Source organism: Geotrypetes seraphini, chromosome 9 (genome assembly GCF_902459505.1).
Source record: "Geotrypetes seraphini chromosome 9, aGeoSer1.1, whole genome shotgun sequence".
NCBI lineage: Eukaryota > Metazoa > Chordata > Amphibia > Gymnophiona > Dermophiidae > Geotrypetes > Geotrypetes seraphini.
This window is the reverse complement of record NC_047092.1, coordinates 24,925,879-24,950,558: the sequence shown is the minus strand read 5'-3', so window position 1 is coordinate 24,950,558 and position 24,680 is coordinate 24,925,879. Positions and strand designations below refer to the sequence as shown.

Here is a 24,680-nt window from a genome sequence, read left to right as displayed (position 1 = left end):
CTTTAACCACATAAGTGTAAGCTCGGTCCTGACTCTGCCTGGCTTAGATGATTAGAGAATACAGAGCTAACTCAGAATAAAGATGGCCGCCGGTGCTTATGATGGTCCTGAACAATAGTCATCTGGAACCCAAATGGAGAAGAAACATGTGCTTTGCCCCTCCAATCCCCAACCCCACCCCCAACCCCAATCTTATTCCCCCCCCTTCCCCTCTGGAATCTCCATTCAAGTTTCAAGTTTACTAAAATTCGATTAATCGCTTTACATAAAATTCTAAGCGATGTACAATTAAAATGAGAGAAAAAAAAAAGTAATTGTCTATATTATAAAATGGGACAAAGACTGAAATCTACAAACTGGTACATTAGGAAAAAGGGTGAACTACAATTTGTATAGGAAAGAGACAAAAAAAAAAAAAAGGGGGGGGTAAGAACGAGAGGGCAGGGAAAAGAACCTTGGGCTAAGGCGATACTAAAAGTTCAGAGATAAGCTGAATTTAAAACTGAAACACATCTTTAAAAAGAAAGCTTTTAAGGGCTCCTTTAAATTTATCAAGACTTTTTTCTTCCCTTAAAGAAGCGGGCAATGAATTCCAAGGGAGTGGGGCTGTTATTGAGAATATGGTATTTCGACGCGTGTTGGATCACTTTCAAGGAGCGGACCGTCAACAGAAGTAGATCTGAGTGAACGGGCTGGTGTGGTCTAAAAGGGTCATACAGGCAGGAGTGATGTCCAGTCATTCTTGCCTGTTGTGGGTCCGGCCTCAAAATGGCCCCTGTGGCTGCTGCTAGAGCTTGCAATAGCTGTTTTGAGGCTGGACCTGTGATGAGCAACATCGAGTGAGCGTGGCTTCTACATGCAACTTAGATGACCAGGGAAATTCCAGATAGGTCCAGGTGGGGAGGAAAGGGTCCTAAAGGGTGGGGCCTGGACCAGAGCTATCATTGTCTTTGGAGGGAGAATTGGATTGGGCCGGGATACACCCAAAACACATCTTGCCATTACCCAAAAGTTAACCAGGCACCGGCCAGTATTCATATCATGCTTAGTTAACTCTGGTGCTAAAGTTAGAACAGCCTTTTTTGCTGGACAGTTAGTGGTGTTATTGTAAGTGTATTGGTGAGGCTAACAGGGACCACTCACATGGATTGGCTGTAGCCAGGACACTGAAATACAGACTTTAGAATGATAGCTCTCTGGGTTATAAAATGTCTTTGTCTAGATTCACTAACCTGCCTGATCGTGACCGATCCGTGTCCGATCCGGGCAGGTCCGATGGATTCTTCAAGCAACAATATTCTAATGAGGGCGATCGGAGGAACGTCCCCATGCGCTGACATGGATCGCTAGTGTGCGATCCAGACGCATGCGCAGACCATCTGCTTTACCTGTAGATGGTCTGCGCATGCGTTCGTGTTCGTTTGCTGTGTTTTTGGGGTTTATTTAGGGGGGGGGCCTGACTCGATCCCCGGCAGCCTTTTTTTTAAAAAACTTTTTTTTAAACCTCTCAACTTCTTTGCAAGCCCATAGTTTTAACCTGCTTTAAACCCGCGCATTAAAACCACGGGCTCGCTGTGCAGGGAAGGGCAGGAGAGATTTGGGGTGGCAGGCAGGAGAGATTCGGGGAAGAGCAGGGCGGCGATTCGGGGCAGCAGGCAGGAGAAATTCAGGGCAGAGCAGGCATGAGAGATTTGGGGGAGAGCAAGCAGGAGAGATTCGGGGCAAAGAGATAATTGTTGGGGCAGCAGAGAGCAGGGAGTGCAGAGAGCAGGGCGTCAATGGAGCTGGAGAGCCGAAAAGGACGTTGGTGAGTCGAAAAGGACGTTTGCGACTGGTCCCCAGCAGTTGCTTCTTGGGTTGATTGGCAAGCCCAGTCAGTTCACAAAATTTGTTTTGTGAATCGCATCCCTGCCTGCTTTGCATGCCATTCCCCTCATTTGCATGCACGGATTGGAATCGGATCAGCAGAGAGGTAAGTGAATGAGGCTGGAGTAAAATCGGGTCGCAAACCGATCGGTACACAATTGGTTTGCTTAGTGAATCTAGCCCTTTATCTCTATTCCCCTAAATCCAAATCACTTGTGCCAATGGAATTACTGACAAGCAAACAGACCAGGCTTGGTGTTAGTAAAATAGAGAATTTACTTATATTGCAAGTAGCAAATAATAATAATTAGGTATGAGACAATCTAGTACTTAGACTGGTTAGAATGCACAAGGAATACAATTACCTACTATTGTTTTGTATTATGTGGAAAGCAAACACACGTTTTCCCTACAGGCTAATAATAATCCTGCCTACTTCCCACTATTACACAGAAAAACTGATTCAACCCGCGCAAGCAAGGAAGGTCTTTCTCAGACAGCTGGAGCTCTGTCAGGATGCAGGAATGGTTCATAGACAACCCCGCGAAAGACAAAGGTGCGCGCCGACAACTGAGCGCAAGACGGAGGCGCGGGCCAAAGAAAATTACAGTTTTTAGGGGCTCCAACGGGGGTTTTTGTTGGGAAGCCCCCCCAGTTTACTTAATAGAGATCGCGCTGGCGTTGTGGGGGATTTGGGGGTTTGTAACCCTCCACATTTTACTGTAAACTTAACTTTTTCCCTAAAAACAGGGAAAAAGTGAAGTTTTCAGTAAAATGTGGGGGGGTTACAACCCCCGTCGGAGCCATAAAAACTGTAATTTTCTGTGGCGCGCGCCTCCGCGCTGTGCTCAATTGTCTGCGCGCACGCCTTTGTCCCGGCGCGCTTTTGACATGACACTTGTAAGAACACTGCCCAATATGGTCTGTATAGGAGAGATGCCTCTTGGGCAGCAGGATCTCAGGTGTTCGGTAGGAAGCCCGGCGCTAGAAGAGCAAAAGCCTAGGTCTGGCCACTCTTCAGGCCTCTGTCACATACTCAAAGGGTAGAAGCTTAGGTATAGCATAGCCAGTAGGCCTCAGGATCAGGAACCAGCAGCATGCCCTCTTCTTAGAGAATCTTTGTCAGGGGTCCCGTCTTAGAGAGACCTGCTGGCTATGCTATGCCTAAGCTTCTACCCTTTGAGTATGTGACAGAGGCCTGAAGAGTGGCCAGACCTCATTATTTCTAATTCATTTAAATTATTTTTCTTTAATTTGAAATGGTTTATTAGAAATTACTTAGCTTTTTCTTAATTCATTCCCCTTGCTTGCCGACACGTTACGATATACTTTATCAAGGTCGGGGATACATGGACAATGGGGAATGAATTGGAAAAACTAAGTAATTTCTAATAAATTATTTCAAATTAAAGAAAAATAATGTAAATGAATTAGAAATAATGTTTTGGGGACTAATGAGGATTAGGACCGCTGCGAGTTAAGGTACTTGAGCAGTGGTCTGAAAATGCCTATAACCATTAGAGTTTTGTTTGCACTCATAGAAAACTTTTGGGAGTGAAAGTTTTCAGATTTTCATAAAATTATAATAAGAACAACAAGATTATCGATATGGCTCAGATGCAAAGCCTTACAGCATAATAATAATAATAACTTTATTTTTATATACCGTCATACCACAAACAGTCTAGGCGGTTTACAAGGGAAGAGACTGTAGACAGACAGTGACATCACAGAGAACTTTTGAAATTACATTGGCATGTTAAGTTTAGTCAGGTATCTCGGGAAGTGTTTTCAAAGTACATCAAGGTTGAAGTGAGGTTAGAGAAAATTGTCAAAGAGATAAGTTTTGATTGACTTCCTAAATGTTTGGTACGAAAGTGCGTTTGAGATGAGGTTGGTTAAAACATTTGTTCCATTTGTCTAACTCATTTCACACCAAAACTCCAACCCTAACCATGCCTATGTTTTGGGTAGGTGCCGGTAGACGTGCCAACGTCATGCCTACTGAGTTAGGTGCCTCTCCAAAAATTAATTTTTTAAAATTGTTTTTAATGGCACTATTCAATTAACTATTATAAAAAGTGTATACTGGATAAGAATCTTAACCTTGCAGACTCATGAGTGGATAAATGAAAAAGCCTCAGCCCCACCACTCCACCGCTGTAATACCAGGAAGGAAAGGGCCTGAAATAAAGATAGGTCTATACTATCGTCCACCCGGACAAACCGGAGAAATTGATGAAGAAATGGAAGCCGAGATGAAGCGAGAATGCAAAAGCGGTAACACAGTTATTATGGGAGACTTCAACTACCCTGGGATAGACTGGAGTCTTGGAAGCTCAAGATGCGCTAGGGAGGCAGACTTTCTGGAGGCTGTACAAGATTGCTTCATGGAGCAGCTTGTTAGAGAACCGACGAGAGGAAATGCCCCTCTGGATCTAATCCTAAATGGGCTAAGGGGACCTGCAAAGGAAGTGGAAGTAGTGGGACCGTTGGGAAACAGCGATCATAATATGATCAAGTTCAAGGTGGAAATAGGAATACTGAAAGGAAAGAGAACCATAGCGACAACTTTTAACTTCAAGAAGGGAAACTACGAAGCAATGAGGGGAATGGTAAAGAAGAAACTTACTCTTGAGCCCAATTTAGAAGTCTGTCAGGACAATGTTTATTAGCAGAAATCACAAAACAGGCTCACTTGACAGACAAAAGCCTGTCTGCCACATCTCAAAACTTATCTCTGACCCCCTTTCGGACAAGGGCCCTATTTGGTATATATCTTGTTATATCTTAATTTTATGCATTGTATATATGTTTTTCTAGCAGTTAATGGAGATTATTTTAAGAAAAGTTCAAATGGAAAATCCTGTGGTTACAAAGCTGTTAAAACCTGTTTTTGTAAAGTACCTGTAGGTTTTCTGTTTCTTTTCATACATACTGTATGTATTTCACAAAATCCTTGGCCTGCATTTCACAGGCATGGCTAAGTGGGCTTCCTGAAGGGGCAGCTGAGCAGATGGGTATAGAGGCCCATACTTCCAGGTACACCATACTCCTGCAGCAAAACAGACTTAAACAGCTTCTTTGGATAGATACCGGCCTGTAGGTGACATCTACTTAATTGAAACCCAAAGGTTTGAAAGGAACTACAGGAAGTCCAAACCCTAGACGAGTGAACTTGGTAATGCCAGCTTTATTTAATACAGATATTAGATGCCCTCAACAAGTTCAGATGCTGCACAGGAAAAGTTCAGGCAGGCTATAGATTTCAAACTTCTTTCTGTGACTTTCTTCATGCTAAATTTCATTCTGTGGCTCTTTGAGTAGAGTTCATCTGACTACACTGAGAATTCACTAGATTATCTTAGAAAGGATGACCTCAGGTTTAGGACTGCATTAAACCTAGAAAAAAACCTGCCCTGTGTCTCTTCAATATACACTTACCCCCTCTTCTACGAAACCGCACTAACGTTTTTTAGCGCGGGGAGCCGCGCTGAATGGCCCGCGCTGCTTCCGCGCTCATAGGAACTCAATGAGCATCGGGATCAGTGTGGGCCATTCAGCACGGCTTTCTGCGCTAAAAACCGCTAGTGTGTTTTTGCAGAAGAGGGGGGTTAGTAACAGAATTTTTTGTTATTTTATATTTATGAACATTAGCTATCTGTTTCGCATTCATTATTTCCATGGAAAAAGTTCAGTAATTAGGGGACATTGATAGTTACTCACAATTAAGTCCACCAAGGCTATGTCCTACAACAGATGCTCTTAAAAAAGGCACATAATAGATATACCCTATACATCATATATTCCACCACAGAATGTGCTAAGGTGAGTATAATATTTCATATGAAGAAAATCAAAAAATGAAAAGTGCGAATCACTAAAACTATATGCTTGTCAGGTTCAAAATGTCTTATAGCTGTTCAAGCTGTATATGCATATTTAGTAACAAAGATGATGGAAATATGCTTATCTTTAAGGCGTGAAGACTGGTTGCCCGACAAAGTACCCTGTTTCTTATCCTTCGTCAGGGGCAATTTCAGGCTCACAACCTCCTCTCGTAACATTAATCTTTGCTTAGTGCCAAAGTCATGTTTTTTCCTATTGATTGCATTAAGGTAACTTTTTATTTTCTCCTAGTTTTTTTAACATGTTCTTGATCTCCTGATTTATTGACGTAAAGATTTGTTCGATATAATCTATGGATAATTTTTTTCTTGATTCTGTACTTTCTTATTTAAAGTTTGTCTTGAACTTTGTAAACACTTAAAATGAATTAAAAATGAAAAGGGAAGGATGTAAATGATAAAATTTCCAGAAAAAAAAAGAAGCCACAGGCTTCTGCATCAACAAATAATAAGCAAATCCATAGCAGAAAACCAAATCCTCTGAAGATACAACTCACTTACTGTATTATCATCTATGCTGGTATTGGTGCGTCCCTTAAGAAACATCTACAAATCTTCCAATCTGTTCATCTGCTGTCTCATGCTAAAGAGTTCAACCAGATCATTCCACTACTGATCTGCTGTTTACGGAGAGGGTGGTGGATGTCTGGAATGCGCTCCCGAGAGAGGTGGTGGAGAGTAAAACTGTGACTGAGTTCAAAGAAGCGTGGGATGAACACAGAAGATTTAGAATCAGAAAATAATATTAAAGATTGAACTAGGCCAGTTACTGGGCAGACTTGTACAGTCTGTGTCTGTGCATGGCCGTTTGGAGGAGGATGGGCAGGGGAGGGCTTCAATGGCTGGGAGGGTGTAGATGGGCTGGAGTAAGTCTTAACAGAGATTTCGGCAGTTGGAACCCAAGCACAGTACCGGGTAAAGCTTTGGATTCTCGCCCAGAAATAGCTAAGAAGAAAAAAAAAAAAAAAATTTAAATTGAATCAGGTTGGGCAGACTGGATGGACCATTCGGGTCTTTATCTGCCGTCATCTACTATGTTACTATGTGCTATCGTTGGCTCCCTTTCTCTTATTGGACTCATTTCAAAATACTGATCTTAACTCAGGCCTCTTTACTGACAATCCTACCGGAGTTCTTTAATCACGCCATACACTCCAACCCATGTTCTTCATTCTTCTAAGACACCTCACCTATCTATTCCTCCCATTTACAATGCCTGTTTAGAATCAACCACATGAGTCTGCATTTTCCTGTATGGCTCCATTTCTGTGGAATTCCCTGTCCACCAACCATATAGCTCCAGAAAAAGAAGGCCGCATTGAGAAAGCTGTGTTTTACTTTCATTGCTTTCAATGGAAGTAAAATCCAGATGTCTCAATCCAACCTCCTTTTTCTGGAGCCATATGGAAACCCTAACCAACCTTCATAATGACCCTTCCTTTTGAAATTTGGAGCAAGTTTAAAGACCTATTTTTTACACAGTCCTTCGGGGATATTTCTCCTACATCTCAGTGCCAAGTTTGAGTTGTGTCTGTTTGTATGCTCATTCTTTCCTCCCTTGGACTGGTTTTCCTCTGACCTACATCTTTCTTGTATTTCTTGACTTTAATTCCGTCCTGTGGATGGAATGGCATTCTATTTCTTCTCAGTTGTTTTGTAAACCACTTTGGTAGATTTCTAATAAGGTGACTACCAATGATACGGGTGCGGTAAAGGCATGCTTATTAAACAGATGGTAATTCAATGATGAATTGGTCCATTGATATCTTAATTCTGTTTTTCAGCACTTGTAAACTATGGCATCTTTCATTTTGAAGGTGTATTATCTATGTTAAAAAACTGTCCTTAATTGCATTTTTCTGCTTAAAAACCCAGCATGATTATTAATTTGATGAGAACTCAAAAAATGAGCCTAATAATTAAAACTGATTTAACCAAATTTTTAAGGACTAAACTGAACTAAACCTTAAGTTTATATACCGCATCATCTCCACGGATGCGGAGCTCGGCACGGTTTACAAGAACTTAAAATATAGGAAGAGAAGGAAAAAAAGGTTTACATGAACTTATATATGGAAGAGAAGAGTAAGGGGGGATAGAATTACATTTTAGTTAAGATCTGCGAGGTCCGTAAGGTCCGCATTTTACCCCTTCCCCCCTGAAGTTTGCTATCTCAAGAAGTTGACGAAAGCCCACTGACCACTCAAACAACTGCTACTTCCAAACATCAAACTCACATGCATGCTTCTGCAATTACATACCTGGACATTCCTTCATCCGTTGCCCTGAGCTCCCATACCCACTCCCCCATGGGAGAGAGAGAAGCTGTCTTCAGAAGAGAGCAACGTCAGAGTGTGGGAGACGTTGTATAGCTATCCAACTGACTGCACATAATTGGAAGAGGTATGACAGACTAAATTACACGTTTTGGTGGACAAATGTTTGTACCATGTATAAATATGAAAAAATGAATGTTTGGGGTTTAGCAGTACATTTAATAGAGTGTGGAGTCCATTGACTATATTTGTAACATAATAATAATTGTAATTTATTTATTTATTTTAGGTTGGTAGAATTCCTTACACATCCAGCGAAGGGAGAGGGGGGGAAATATATTTTGTCTTATTGTAGTAATTTGTTAAAAGGTGGGGGAGAAATTGATTGTTCTAAGTATAAATTGCATATTTAATAATGCGTTTTGTGAAATATTTATGTTCAGATAATTGTATTGCATTGTCAAAGTTTAAAAATCAATAAAGATTTATAAAAAATTAAAAAAAATTTAGTATGAATTTGCTTATCCCATAACAAAAAATTGTCAGTCATAGATTTATCATGTGTCATAGAACAAAACAAATATACTTTTATATTAAATATACTTTTATATTCAAATTCTAATGTCACCCCAATAAAGCAACACAAAATCCCTCCACTGCCTGATACTGTGAAACACCTAAAAAAACCTGTAAACTCGTATGCTAGTCAGAAATTATATCGCAAACAGAATCTATGGAGAGCAGACCTGCAACATTTTCAGTTGGGGCTGTAGGCAGCAGTTATTGGGGGTGGGGGGTAGTGAGGAAGCAGAAAAAGAATACAGTTACGGGGGTTTCAAGAATCTGACTCTCTAGATCAATGGTTCCCAACCCTATCCTGGGGGACGACCAGCCAGTCAGGTTTTCAGGATAAAGCACTAATGAATATGCATGGGGCAGATTGGCATGCCTGTCACCTCCATTACAGGCAGATCTCTCTCATGCATATTCATTAGGGCTATCCCCAAAACCCAACTGGCTGTAGGGAACCACTGCTCTAGATTGCTGATCTTCCCAGTTTGTAGGCACTGATGGTTGTAAAGGAAACAAAGGCTTGTTATCTATACCAAATTCTTTTGTGACACACTTCCCCCCTCTTGGGGACACACTGGTTGAGAATCACTAATATACAGGATTGCAGTTGGATGACTTTGTGCATATGAAATAAAATATAACAAATATAAACAATAAAACTGTACTGTACTGTCCAAGACCAAAATAAAAAAATGTGAGTAACCACAATGAAGAAATTTCAACTGACTGATTTTGTGATTTAAAAATAGCGATTTAGTATATATGAGTATTTACTGATCTAGTCTCAAAGGATGTACCTAGACAAGCACATTTGCGAAGCTAATCTTCTTTCACTTTAGAGGAAGCCAATTATTCAATCAAGCGTCATTACAGAAAAGCACCAAATAATATCTGATCTTAGAAGCAACTCTCTTCCCAACTTAATAGAAAATGCATCCAAGTGGCAAATTTTTGATGGAGATGCTGACAGCTTGAGAGACCTGCTTATTTACTGCCCTATGGTACCAACTACTGTAAAGCTTTAAATGAACAGATACTATATCTCTACAACAAACGCGGTATAAAATGCGGCAGAGCTTAACTCTAAAAACCGTTAAGTGCAGCGGGCACAACTTACAGGCTGCCCAGGTTCATCTCCTCCAAGTATTCGGAACCCAAAGCCAGACTCCAGTCTCCGCAGATGAACATCCAGGTCTTTGTAATCTGGACCTGCGTTAAAGAAAATTAACTCAGTATTAACCTAATGCAAGAAAATATCTCCCAAACCTGCTAAATACATGGGGATTAGTTACATGGAAATGATTAATGGCAGACCTGTTGGGGTTCCCAGGTGGGAACGACAATGGAAGAACATAAAAAGAAAAGGTGACTGGAAAAACAAACAGTTTATTCTCACCTGTGGGCACTGTTTCCTCTAAACTGAGCTGTAGCCCTGCAAATGCACTGCTGCCAGCAGGAGGTGCTGTGTCAAGCCTAGATGCACTAAGAAGATCTGTAAGACCGTGTGGGTCTGCTCCCATCCAATTTTTTGGCCAATTCAGAAAGAGCTATTAATGCACTAAAAAGTTTGCATGCAGATGATTCACGCGGATGTTCGTCGTAATCTCAGACTCTGCTGTCTCATTGATCGCTTTGAGAGCAACTATCACAGAGCTGGCACTCAGTTGTTCGAGGCAGGAAATTGTTTTTTTTCCCTTCTTTTTTGTAATGGGCACAGATGCTGTGTGTGCCCCATTAAAAAAAGCCCCCCTCGCTGATGACAATTCCCAATGACCCCTGATGAACGTGGCACTGGGAATCCCCCCCCCCACGCACATGAGACAAAAATGGCAAGAAGGATGCCCTCTCCCTCCTGCCACCAGAGGCCTCCTGAACCCCACCCCATACCTTTTCAGAGAAGTTGGAGCAGGAGGGAAACTCAGTCCATCCCACTTGTAGGCCCACCAGTCCAAAATGGCTGGCCTTCCCTCCCCGGTGCATCATGCGATGCACGAGGAGGGGCCTAAGGCCCTGATTGGCTCTGCCCTGATTGGTCCCTCCCCATAGGTGTCTGAGTAAATCAGGGCAGGCCCCTCCCTGTGCATCACATGAATCACTAAGGAGGGAAAAGCCCGCCATTTTGGACTGGCGGGCCTATGAGTGGGAAGGTTTGAACTTCCCACCTGCTCCAACTTCTTTGAAAAGTTATGGAGGTGGAGGGTTTAGAGGGTGGGGGTGGGGTTTCAGGGGACCTCTGGTGGCATGAGGGAGTGGGCATCCCTCATTTTTTTGAGAGGAAGGGAGACAGTAGGGGATGTTTGGGGGGCGCCTGGCGCAGGAGTGGGCCTTCAGTGGCAGTAGAGAGTGGACATCCCTCCTACTGTTTTGCTGCCACAGGGGGAGGGGGAGTCGCCATGGCAGGGAGTGGGCATTCCTCCTGCTTTTTTTGCTGGCGCCAGGTCAGTTCCCAATGCTGGATCGGTTTCTGGTACTGGTTCGTCGGAGAGGGCCGTTATCAGTGGGGGTGGGAATAGGTGTTTTTTTTCTTTTTTCTAATGGGGCAGATATTGTGCATGTATAACATGCACAGCATCAGTGCCCATTAAAAAAAAAGGGTTGGACAGGTAAGCGACTGGTCTTGACTAGTCGTTTTTTTTGGATCGCTATAAACGATCACTTTTTAAGTGCATTGGGAAGTCATGTTAGAGCATCAATCACTTTACTAGTTTACAAGGCATTTTAATATTAATGAGTTTATTTGTATAGTCTGATCGGGGAATGAGCGTCTGTGCAGAAAACCAATTTTCTGCATCGGGTCGGCAAATGCAATTGTCACTAAAGCTGTTTAAATAGGTTTAACGACGATCGCTGGCTTTAGTGCATCTACCTCTCAGTACATTATGTTTTCAATCACCTGGAACAGGTAATGTAATGTAATGTAATGTAATTTATTTCTTATATACCGCTAAACTCCGTTAGGATTCTAAGCGGTTTACAGAAAAATAGACAATAGGGTGCATTAAAATTATAAGTAAAATAGGTACTTAGAAATTCCCTTACTGTCCCGAAGGCTCACAATCTAACTAAAATACCTGGAAAAATGACAATTAGTAGAGTAATGAAGAAATAAAATAGAGAATAGATGAGAAAAATAAGAAAATAAACATTCTAATAAGATTACAATGATCTAAAGGACTTTGAAAGGTTGAAAAAAGAGGAGAGATAAGAATAGATGCAAAATAAGTGGTAAAACAATAAGTGAGATTAAAAAAATATATCATAAACTAAAAATAATTGAAAATAAAATCAAAACAGTCAAAACTGAAGTCCAGCTTGAACGGGCCCCCGAGCCAACCGTTGGTCCGATGGCCGGACTGCAGCCCTCCTCCGTCGGCTCTCTCCTGCTGGAATGGGGGAGGAGCGAAGACAGTGTCGGGTGCCCCGCTGGAACGGGCCCCCAAGCCGACCGTTGGTCCGATGGCCGGACTGCAGCCCTCCTCTGTTGGCTCTCCCCTTTTGGCATGGGGGAGGAGCGAAGACAGTGTCGGGTGCCCCGCTGGAACGGTAGGCTCCCTGAAGTCCTGCAGAAGATATGTTTTGCTCACTTTTGAACATGGGATAGTGAAATAGCATCCACCCACCCCCCCCCATGGCAGGACTATAGATGGAGGACTCTGCTGAATTTAGAGGGAACAGTGGCTGTAGAACTTTCAAGTTAGTTTCATTCCTGATCATTTGGGTTGTCCAGAAAAGCCCATCTCTGAACCTTTTCTAGTTCTGCTATATCTTTTTTGAGTTAAGGGGACCAGAACTGAATGCAATACTCAAGGAGAAGTGGCACCAATGAAGCGATACAGAGGCATTATAATATTCTTAGTCTTGTTTGCCATCCTCTTTTAATAATTCCGAGTATCTTGTTTGCTTTTTTGGCTATCACCAAACATTGGGCGGAAGGTTTCATCATATTGTCTACAATGACACCCAGATCGTTTTCTTGGGCGCTAACCCCCAAGGTGGACCCTAGCATCTGGTAACTGTAATTCGGGTTATTCTTCCCAATGTGCATCACTTTGCATTTGTTCACATTAAATTTCCTCTGCCATTTGGATGCCCAGTCTTCCAATTTCCTAAGGTCTGCCTGCAATTCTTCACAGTCCCCATGCGTTTTAACAACTTTTGAACAGTTTTAGTGTCATCTGCAAATTTAATCACCTCACTCGTCATTCCAATTCTCAGATCATTCATAAATTAGTTAAATAGCACTGGTCCCAGAATAGAACCCGTTGACACTCAACTATTTACCCTCCTCCATTGAGAAAAATGTCCATTCAGCCCTACCTTTTTTTTTTAAATCTTTATTGATTTTCTGTCCAATGACCAATTCCTAATCCACAACTGAATATTGCCTCTATCTTATCTACATTCTTCTCCTCCAGTCAAGACCAGACTGCATTCCTTTTTCCCATATGCCCTGAATAGACTTCCTAAGTCAGTATGTCATGTCCTGTCTCTGGCCATATTCAAATCTAGGCTAAAAGACCCCTTTTTTATGCTGCTTTTTACTAACTCATAGTCACTTGTTTGTGACTATCATTTCCACTTTAAGTAGTATCCTAATTCCTTACTTATTGTCATTTTTCTAGGTACTTTGGTTAGAATGTGAGCCTTCGGGACAGTAAGGGAATATCTAAGTACCTATTTTACTTATAATTTTAATGTACCCTATTGTCTATTTTTCTGTAAACCACTTAGAATCCTAACGGAGTTTAGCAGTATATAAGAAATAAATTACATTATATTACATTACTTGTCCTGTTTGTCTGTCTTAAACAGACTGTAAGCTCTGTCGAGCAGGGTCTGTCTCACGCTTGTTTAATAGTAGTAGATTTTCCTCCAGTCATCACAGCCACAGACTTTGGCTAGAGCCTGCAGGGTTTTCTGGAACACAATCATGAGTCCTAAATCTGGCCACTAGATACTGCTATTAAATGCTCTCACACCCCAAGGAATGGAAATACTGCTTCCACAGCCTCATAAGCCAAGGCAGACAGGGGGGCTTGGAAAACCTAACCTGTGAATTGAGCTCGGGTCCTTTTGCATGGCTGTGTGCACCACCGGCACTGCGTCAGCAAGGCTGGCCCCTAAAAACTGATAGTTTTATGCATCGATTTGACACCCGGGATGCCACAATAAACATTTCAATTAAATCACTCTACTTGAATCCTCTTTTGCATTTTAATTAAAATATGAGTTCTGTGCATTGTTATCATGCTTTGGTAGTCATTCATCCCATCTACCAGCTAAAAATAACATCCCATTAGATTTCCTTGGCCTAGAAGGAGTGAGAAGAATTAAATTTATTAGGCTCAGCTATTCTCATTGGAAGGTCCAGAAAAACAAACACCTATAAACCTCTAAAATAAAAAAAACAGGATGAGGTGAACCACCAATGTCAGTGTTTGGGCATGAAACACTGTAATGGACTTCAGGATCCAGTATAAGCTCACGGAGGGTTAACATCTGGGGTGAATATTAAGACCTTTCAAAGGGACTTATTTACTAAAGAGTGTTACGGTTTTTGCTTTTGGCATGCATTAATTGCAAAAAGCTTCCATGGTAATGTTGTCTAATTAAAAAGAGAGTAGTTGGCATGTGGATTGAGTTGTTATTATGTTACCTCAGGTACGTTAGATAGATTGTGAGCCCACCGGGACAGATAGGGAAAATGCTTGAGTACCTGATTGTAAAACCGCTTAGATAACTTTGATAGGCGGTATATAAAATCCTAATAAACTTGTTCAAACTTGTTTTGCTAAGTGCAGCAGATGTTATCATAGAAGAAGTTAACAGTGTAGTTAGATTTACAATTAATATGCATTGCAGTAACACATATTATCAACTTCCACCACCCTTCACCTCCTCTTCTGCCATTAATATAAAATCCCAAGTTAGGGGTTTTACACGGCATTTAAGTTAACTATTTTTTAACCCAGTGTGAGGGACTCAGGGATTCTCCCTCACAAGAACTGCAGTTGTACCACTGGGCTGCAGGGAGGCGTTAGCCCAAGAGGGAATGAACTACAGGTCCCAGGATACATTGGGCCCAGCAGCCCTGCTAAGTCACAGGGGCAGTTCTCAGGCAGGAAGCTCAATATATGCTTTAGCCTGAGTTCAGTTAAGGGAGGACCCCAAGGGGGGAGAAGTCCCTGGGACAGAGAGAGAGACTTCCCAGCTTTCCTTAGATGTGGGCTAAGACAGAAGCCCTGGGAAGCTGAATGCTGCCTCTGAAGCTGAAAGAAAAGCTGAGTGAAACAGGATGGTTCTCTGCTGGCTGAGGTAAGCCACTGAGATATTGAACTTGTGGACTGTTGTTCTCTGACAAGAGCTAGACCTAGAGCTCAGTGGACTGACCTAACCCTGTGTTTGGGGGCGGGGCAGTGGTGAAACAAGGAAGACAAGGGTTCTAATGCAGAACTGTATTTTCTTTGGTGCTTTAAAAGCTGGAGCTGTTCCCTACGACTTTGAGGTAACAAGCTTTGTACTGAGAGGAAATAATATTTCTTTTTGTTAGTTTTCAATTGTGTCCTGGGTTTGTGTGCAGAGGAATGGACTGGACTCTTATCAGGTTAAACACATTTTAGTAAACATGACTCTAAATTAGAGAATGACACGGTGACAAAATTCATCACCGTTCCCATCCACGCGGATAACCGCGGGAAATAATCCCATGTCATTTTCTAGTGTCTATTTCAACCTCAGTCCTTCTACACCAGCATTCTTCAAAGCAAAGCTTGCGGGTCAGTGGTTGTGGCCATTCATACTCTGATTCTTATGTGAGCCAAGGATAATGAAGCCATTGTGACATCACTGATGTGATTGGCTCTTAGGCATTGGTGGAATGAGGCATTATGACATCACAATATCTGCTCTGGATACCAGAGACTGTCATTCTGTAGTGTCTGTTTCAACCTCAGTCCTTCTACACCAGCATTCTTCAAAGCAAAGCTTGTGGGTCAGTGGTTGTGGCCATTCATACTCTGATTCTTCCCTCTCTCCTTAAAGAATGACATGAAGATGGTTTCCCGCGGTTATCCGCGGGGACGGGAACGGTGATGAATTTTGTCACCGTGTCCTTCTCTCTCTAAATGATGTGATGTGACAAATGACTAATGGTGGTACACCAGAGTTGTTAAGATGCCAATTTCCCAATACAGAATGCAGAAATAAAGATTGAGAGAAAACAGAAATCTGTAATGTAAAAGAAAATAGAGACTATTGTTTACCGTTGTGGCTTTGGAAATGCCTTAATTGTATCTCCTGAAAACACCTCTTTAAAATACTCTATGCTGTCCAAATACCCCAGCCCATTTTTGCCTTTGAGAGAAAGGCCAGAATATGTCCCAAATTTTGTTCCTGCACAAGTGGAAAAATGTACATTAGAGAGAAATCTTTCTGTGTTGTGTTAATAACAAAACAGATTTATTCGACTAGGGGAAATGCGAAAGTCTAATTAGTAATAGGCAAATGGGGCAATTCGGAGCGCCAATCTAAACAGTATCTAGCCCCAAGATTACAATTATAGAATGCTGGCACAAGTCAGTATTGGTGCGTCCATGTTTAGATGCTCTCTTACGCCACATCAATGGTAGGTGTAAGTTGGCGTATTTAAGTGTGCCAATAGACGCACATAATTTACAGTATTCTATAAACTACGTGCAGTGGTGTGGCGAGGGTGAAAGGCATCGGGGGCAGTGGTACACTTCCTCCGCCCTCATCTATGCTCCCCCTGTTCCTTCCCCCATCCCCCCTGCCGTGTGCACCCCCTTCCCCGTACCTCTAGTTAAAGTTGTTGCTTGCGGTGGTCAACCACGTGTGCCTCGCGACCCCATCGGCTCTCCCTCTGCGCAGCACCCGAAAGTGACATCAGCAGAGAGCCGACGGGGGTCACGGGGCGCAGGCTGCTGACTGCCGCAAGCAATAACTTCAACCAGAGGTACGGGGGAAGGGAAGGGGGCCTATGCGTGGTGAGGAAAGGAGTAGGAAGAGGCAGGCGGGGCACAGAGGAGGGGGCGCTGGCGCCCGGGACGGACTGCCCCCCCCCTTACTATGCTACTAAGTGCATAACTAGGAGATTCACTCATGGCCCACCCATGATCCACTCACATGTATGCTCCTTTTCAGTTAGGCACAATGGCACTTTGGTTAACGCCAAGTGCACATAAGAGGCCAAACAGTCAATTAATGGTGCCTTTGATGCATGATGTGGTGTGTACTTCCAAGTGCCAGCTTGTAGGAATTGCCCCAGAAGTTTTGTGGGGATTTTTCCTCATTATATTCTTAATAAGAATTTTTGCATTCATTTTCATCGTCTCTGTACTCCTCAGTTAATGTGGACTAGAAAACGTCATCAATTTTTTCCTTGTACCTCATAGGGGTATGAATTTATTTGCTGTTTATCTTAACTTTTGTGATATCGGTTGAATTGAAATGTACTTAGTTAATTAAAAAAAAAAAAAAAAAAGGAAGGAACTTATGCTTTGACTTCACTGGCTGAGTACTATTCAAATTTTCCTGTATCTGCTTTAACCTTTTCCTATCGTAATAAATTTTACGTTACGCTGGTTCCAATTGTAATTATTTTAGCAAAGTTTTGTATTATTCACCGTTATCATTTACGGCTATTGTAAACATAATGTAAATAAGTCTGTGAATTCAAATATTTTGTGTTCCTGTCGTGTACTGTATGTCCCATGCCATGGGACATACGACGGCAACGACATTTTTGGAGTGTCCCGTCAGCCGGGACACACGATAGGAAAAGGTTAAGCTGATATCGGGATTGTCTCCAGCTTACCTTTTTCCTCATTTTGTGTTGCATAGACCATCAAGGGAAACTAGAAATTTTTACTTATTTGCTTATCCAAAAATTAATGGGTGTAGACAACAACCTTGACTAGGTAAATGTATTCTAAATAAATTAGACTAACCCGAGTGGTGTATACGATTAGAATCACACACTATAAATTAATCTTCCACTCTTCTAGAGAAGTGCAATTAAATATATTAATTATATGCAAAATAATGTAATCACTTTTATATAGGAAAAGGCCTCAGAAATGGAGCCTACGCACAGTCATGATATCATAGACTGAATTGGTCAGCGTAGTTTTAATGCTCCTTGCTCCAGTCACTGGCCAAAAACCTGTTTATTTATGTCTAACTTTACCATAAATAATTTAAACTTATTCTTCACTGTTTTGAGATTCAATTACTGTAGGTTCTCTTTCAATTATTTATCTTTTTCAAACTTTTTTTCACATTCTCATGCACTACTCCATTCAACTGAAAAAAGTGACTGGTACATTACTTTAACTTAAAGCAGTGCTTAATCTTGGAAAATGCCTAGGTATTCAACACGCTATGTTATCTTATTGCTCTTTTCGGAAATTAATTAAGACCACTCTGTTCGATAAGTTTATTACTTAATGAGAGTTTTATATTTAAACTATTTTATAAACAATCTCCTCCTGCCCCCTTCCACCTCTCTTTTCCCAACCTACCCACCCCCTCCCCCCCTAACCTACCCCCCCTCTCTCTCCTAACTTCATTCTACCTCCTTGCTCCTAATATTGTTCAATTGTTTTCGAACCACTTGTTATTTATTGCTTGCTTCTAATAGTGTTCAATTGTTTTTAAACCACTTGTAATTTTTTGTTAATCTAATGTAAACCGCCTAGAACTCCTTGGGTATGGCGGTATACAAAAATAAAGTTATTATTATTATTATTATAATATACCTGTAATTTTACTGTATTATTGTATTTCACTGATTGTCCAGCTCTCTTTTTAATGTACACCGCCTAGAACTCTTGGTTATGGCGGTATAAAAGAATAAAGTTATTATTATTATCAAGAACAGTCAGTCCCTCAGGATTTCCAGGCAAACCATCCCTGATTGCTCTTTACTATATGGCTCCCCACGGATGCAGTCCAGGCTCCCTTTTCCCACTTTGTTCTAAGGGTAAATAATGTGTGAGAGTGGTTGTGTATGTTGGAGGGGAGGGAGGGGGGTGGTAACTGGGAGCAGAATTCTGAAATCTCATAAAAAGGTACTTCACAATCCAGAAAGCAGCATTTAGCATACTTAAAGAAGATAGCCAACATATGGCTGGGTGTGTGGCGCAATGGTTAGAGCTAAAGCCTTAGCACCTTGAGGTTGTGGTTTCAAATCCCTCACTGCTCCTTGTGACCCTGGGCAAGTCACTTAATACACTTATTGCCCCAGGTAATAGATAAGAGATTGAGCCCACTGGGACAGAAGTGAAATATGATAAAGTAGCTGATTGTAAATAACACTTAGGATATAAGTGGTATGTATAAATTAAAAGATAAATAAATAAAATATAATATAATTTTGTCTCTTTCATTTGAAAGGAAACTCTGCAATGAGAGGGCATAGGATGAAGTTAAGAGGTGATAGGCTCAGGAGTAATCTAAGGAAATACTTTTTTACGGAAAGGGTGGTAGATGCGTGGAACAGTCTCCCGGAAGAGGTGGTGGAGACAATGTGTCTGAATTCAAGAAGGCCTGGGATAGGCACGTGGGATCTCTCGGAGAGAGAAAGAGATAATGGTTACTGCGGATGGGCAGAATTTGGCCTTTATCTGCCATCATGTTACAATGTTTCTATAACCATAAAGTTCTATGACATCACAATGCAGGTGTAAGAGCCATAGCCTATAGGAAGAGGAGATGCAAATGTTAATAGCCTTAGCCATTAGGGAGAGGAGGAGATAGTGGATGTTGCAGATGGGCAGATTGGATGGGATGTTTGGCCTTTATCTGCCATCATGTTACAATGTTTCTATAACCATAAAGTTCTATGACATCACAATGCAGGTGTAAGAGCCTTAGCCAATAGGGAGAGGAGGAGATAGTGGATGTTGCAAATGGGCCATTTGGCCTTTATCTGCCATCATGTTTCTTAAGACCTGAAGTGAAAAATACTCTCAAGACAAGTGAAAGATGACCAGAATTTAGAAAGCTCATGTCAACAAGTTCTCAAAATTCCTTTGTTCCCGATCCTACATTGTCAACATGAATGGCACCTCATCCTTCCCCTGGATACCTATTTGCGGAGTCCCGCAAGGTTCACCTTTATCTCCTATCCTTTTCAACATTTATATGTCCTCTCTAAAACTCCTCCATCTATCCCCCCTTGAAACAATTTACACCTATGCTGATGACATCCTTGTCCTTCTCGAGACCGACTCGAACCTCACTAATCTCTCAGAGAACATATCCTCTTGTATCTCGAACCTCCAATCTTGGGCCCACACCGTCCAAATGAAATTGAATGAATCCAAGACAAAACTTCTTTGGCTCGGCTCAAAATTAGTTCAGCTACCCACCTCAATCCCACTGTCCTCTGGCTCCACGCTACAGCTCGAATTCTCCAGCAAGGTCCTGGGCGTCATCATCGATTCTACATTGTCCTTCAATGACCACCTCAACTCCCTGGTAAAAAAAATGTTATTTCAGCCTTCACATGCTGAGGAAAGTAAGATCCTGTTTCCACCAAAAACATTTTGCTGTTCTCGTCCAATCCATCATCCTCTCCAGACTGGACTATTGCAATTCTATCTTCATATGCCTAACGAAGAAAAACCTTCACAGACTCCAACGGATTCAAAATGCCGCGGCCAAGCTTATCTTTGCAAAAAGTAAATTCGATCACGTCTCACCGCTCCTTTTCAAGCTTCACTGGCTTCCGATAACTTCCAGAGTCCACTTCAAATGCATCTGCCTAACTTTCAAGATCCTCCACGGCATCCTTCCACCATTAATTCCGCTTTCTTGGAACTCCTCAAATCCTAATACCACCAGACCCACCCAAAAATCGAAATTATCCTTCCCCTCATTAAAAGGCATTTCCCTCCCAGGAACACTGGGGACTTCCCTCCTCTTCAGACTCACCGAGCTCTGGAACAACCTTACCTCCCCTCTTCGGAACCTGTATGCTCTTCAACCCTTCCGTAAACATCTTTTCTCAAAAATCTAACACTCCCTCCTCATCTGACATCCTAGCCCTCTAACTTCCCTCTCTCCTCCGATCTTCATCTAGCCCTTTCCTGGAGTTCCTTTCTCATTACAATTCCTGTAAACCGTGCCGAGCTCCACGACCATGGAGATGGTGCGGTATACAAACCTAAGGTTTAGTTTAGTTTAGTTTAACAAGGATTGGTTGAGGCTGTCCTGATTTTATTCATTTACATGAATGTACTTCTACTCATACCTTAGACATACTTGAACTACAAGTTCACAGATGTATTCCTGATTGCAAACTACTTTGGGTTTACATTTTCAAAAATAATTTGAACATCCTCAGCTACAATGTGGAACTACCCGGTCACCTCAGCCAAACATGACATTTTCCGCACCTGTAAAATACTGTCCATGGTCCAATACTCCTGTCCCCATGGGGACATTAACTAACTAAAATCCCGAGCATGAGTTTACAGATTGTGATAAGGCAAGTCTTTCAGGCTTGAAAACATTTTCAGCTCATTTCCTGGCAAGATTTAGAAAACAGCCAAAGAGGTCACTTGGAAATGGTACATATTCTTTACTTCGATACTTATTTTTCATATCATCTCGGACCAGGAATGTGAGCTGGCCTCTTAAGGAAACTTGCCCAAAGCTGAACTCAGGATTAGCTGAATTCCTAACCCTACCTCAGGGGTACATGCATTAGTGGTGGTTGAGCCACTCGGCTAAACTGCACAAAACAGACAGGAAGCTTATACAATGCGGAAGAGTGACTGGACAATCATGAACATAATGAAAAAACATACAGTGGAAAACACAGCTAGGTGAAAGGGCAACGGATACAGCATAATACTTGCCAGAGGAATCCATTCGGAAACCAGTCCTGGGCGGCACTTGTTCTGAATAGAAAAATGGGGAATTAAATGTGCAATTTCTGTGCATTTAAACGTGAATTTCTGTATAAATACAGCACCGCTTTTCTCTGTTGTGTAAATGATAAAAATGGAGGGGGTAATGCCCAAATATTCAATGCCAGGACATGGCCAGACTCCAGCACTGAATATCCAGGTTTGTGAGGCTGGGAACCCCTTAGCCCAGGGGTGGGCAACTCCGGTCCTCGAGGGCCGTAATCCAGCCGGGTTTTCAGGATTTCCCCAATGAATATGCATTGAAAGCAGTGCATGCAAATAGATCTCATGCATATTCATTGGGGCAATCCTGAAAGCCCGACTGGATTCCGGCCCTCGAGGACCGGAGTTGCCCATCCCTGCCTTAGCCGGTTAAGTGCAATCTTCAGTGATTAAAGGACAAAAAAAGGTTTGATTTTCATGCAATCTGATTTGTCTGGTTAACTTAGGCAATTAAGTGCTGAATATTAACATTTAACTGCATAACCTCTGATTCCACCCCAGACCACCCTCAAAATAGCTGGATATGGCTTTAGTGGTTACTGTAAATCAGTGTCTCGCAAACCGCGTTCCACGGCACAGTAGTGTGCCACAAAGAGACTCCGGGTTTGCCACGAGAGACCCCCCAAATTTATTTTTTTTAAATCCCCTTCACAAGAAATGATTCATAAAATAAATGTATACTAGAATAGATGATGTGTGCATCGTGTACGCAAGAGTCCGTCACCGCCGGCGCCTCTCCTCCTTTCCACCCCTGGCGTACCTCTGTTAATGTTCGCCAGCGTGAGCAGCATCTTCCACCTGCTGCTCGTGCCAGCCTCAGCTCCCTTCTGACATCATTTCCTATCATTGGACCAGGATGTGACATCAGAAGGGAGTCCAGGTTGGTGCAAGCAGCAGGTGAAAGATGCTGCTCGCTTAGCTATACAGAGGCATAATTTCAATTATAATGTGCCGTTGAAAACATTTGCTCTGTTTAGTGTGCCGGAGCTAAAAAGGTTTGCGAGACACTGGTGCAGATATTCAGCAGCACTAGCCAGTTAAATTTATTTATTTACTCAATTTTCTATACCGTTCTCCCAAGGGAGCTCAGAACGGTTTACATTAATTTATTCAGGTACTCAAGCATTTTTCCCTGTCTGTACCGGTGGGCTCAAAATCTCTCTAATGTACCCGGGGCAATGGGGGATTAAGTGACTTGCCCAGAGACACAAGGAGCAGCGTGGGTTTAATAATAATAATAATAATAATAACTTTATTTTTCTATACCGCCATAGTCAGGCGACTTCTAGGCGGTTTACATTGTAAGAAGGCTGGACATTCAGCGAATAACAAAGGTCTTAGAACAGTACAATGCTAATACAATACAATAAATCCACATATAATACAATACAGTGAGTCTAAATACAATACTATACAATAAGTTTAAATACATTTAAACATTTGAACCCACAACCTCAGGGTGCCGAGGCTGTAGCTTTAACCGCTGCGCCACACTCTCCCCACTGAATATCACAAGCAATGTAACCGTCCAAGAGCCTCTCCTGCCCCTCTAAATCGCTTTGAATATCGACCCTGCAATCTCCACTTGCAGTCAAAATTTCAGTTATGCTACATTTCATTGGGCTCCAGTTGGTCCATGGAATCAAATAATGAATTGCATCTGTCTCTCAATTGGTGCATCCTATGCTCATGAAAAAAATTTGCTATATTTTTTTATTTTTGTGATTAGGTTCAAACAATTTTTATTGATGCAAACAACAACAAATACAACATTAAAACTTGTATAACAATGATGATGATGCATCAAATATAATAATATGATGAACATTTTGATGTGGTCAATATTACATACAACACCAAGGTGCTTAGTATAATAATGACCCAATCACAGCTATGGGACCTGTATAAATCACAAGTTTCTCTTAGCAAATAAAGGACGCCTCAGCCCCACCACTCCACCGCTATGTTAATTTCTTATTTGCGGGAAGAATTATGTGGCACTTCATCATTGGCTGTACCTTTATATTTTTATCATTTTCATGCTATATATTTTTATATTATTTTTTTCTTAATAAATAAGTGCTCTACAAAATTTTTTGTGTACTCAATGGTGCTCATCTACCATAGAGGGACATAGCTGGAGGGTACCTGGGAGAGACATTATTTTAACATCAAAGACTGATACAAACTGTACAACACAAGATGTGATCTATGCGATCATGTGTCCATGCGGGTTAATATATATTGGACGGACTAATCGAGCGATCCGTACCAGATTAACAGAGCATAAATCATGCATAACACATGGAGTCACCCAGGCCCCTCTGGTGGAACATTGGACTACATATAAACATACAGTGGAGGATATTCGGTGGTGCGTTGTTACTAAAGTTGTTGGGAGGGATGGTGGGAAAGATTTAAGGAAGCTTAATGAATGTGAGCAGAGACACATTTTCCTATTGGATATTGTGGTGCCTCGTGGGTTGAACGGGGAGATTGAATGGACTTCACTGATAGGATAGAGGTCTGGCCAATGAGATGCAGAGGGGTGGAAACAACTGATTGAGAAGGGAGGGATATTTAAACCCCGAGGTTAGACGCCGCGGCCATCTTTTGCCTCTCATAGTTACTGTAGAGTCGGATGACACGCAAGCTCTCGGTGAGTTATTAGCTTTTATGAATGAATGGGATAAAACCAGTTTTAAGTCGTGGGGGAGGTTGTTGTGAATGTCACCTAACATACTCCTTCCACTATTTCACAGGGAGACCCTTGATACAGCACTTCAGGTGCGAAACATATCATGTCGGGTCAGACTCCCAGGCGGTAGTATAATAATGAGGCATCGAGTAAAATACATCCCATATAAACCTAGAAAATACCTTCATGCCCCATCAAACCCCACTCAATCTATGTATGACTACATGTTTTAAATCATTAAATACCCTCTACCTTCCCTCCCCAAACCCTCCCTCCCTTCCCCTTCCAATGGTACTTCAATCTCAATATTTTTGTGATTAAAGTTTTTTTAGTTAACTATCCCCCCCCCCTTTTACCAAACCGTGATAGCGGTTCTTAATGCAGGGAGCCGTGCTGAATGCTCCACGCTGCTCCCGACGTT

General features: G+C 41.9%; 1 protein-coding gene across 6 annotated transcripts in view; it reads right to left on the bottom strand.

Annotated features, from left to right (window-relative positions):
* The window catches only part of MAGI2 (membrane associated guanylate kinase, WW and PDZ domain containing 2), a 1,098,994-nt gene that overhangs the window by 143,211 nt on the left and 931,103 nt on the right, over nt 1-24,680 (bottom strand). For 4 of the 6 annotated variants that reach the window (XM_033957935.1, XM_033957936.1, XM_033957930.1 and 1 more), the window contains exons 13-14: nt 21,508-21,549; nt 9,741-9,832 (exon numbers count right to left, since the gene is read on the bottom strand). In XM_033957935.1, the coding sequence (XP_033813826.1) occupies nt 9,741-9,832; nt 21,508-21,549 (134 nt within the window). The remainder of the gene's footprint in view (nt 1-9,740; nt 9,833-21,507; nt 21,550-24,680) is intronic. The other 2 variants (XM_033957933.1, XM_033957934.1) reach the window with 1 other exon arrangement.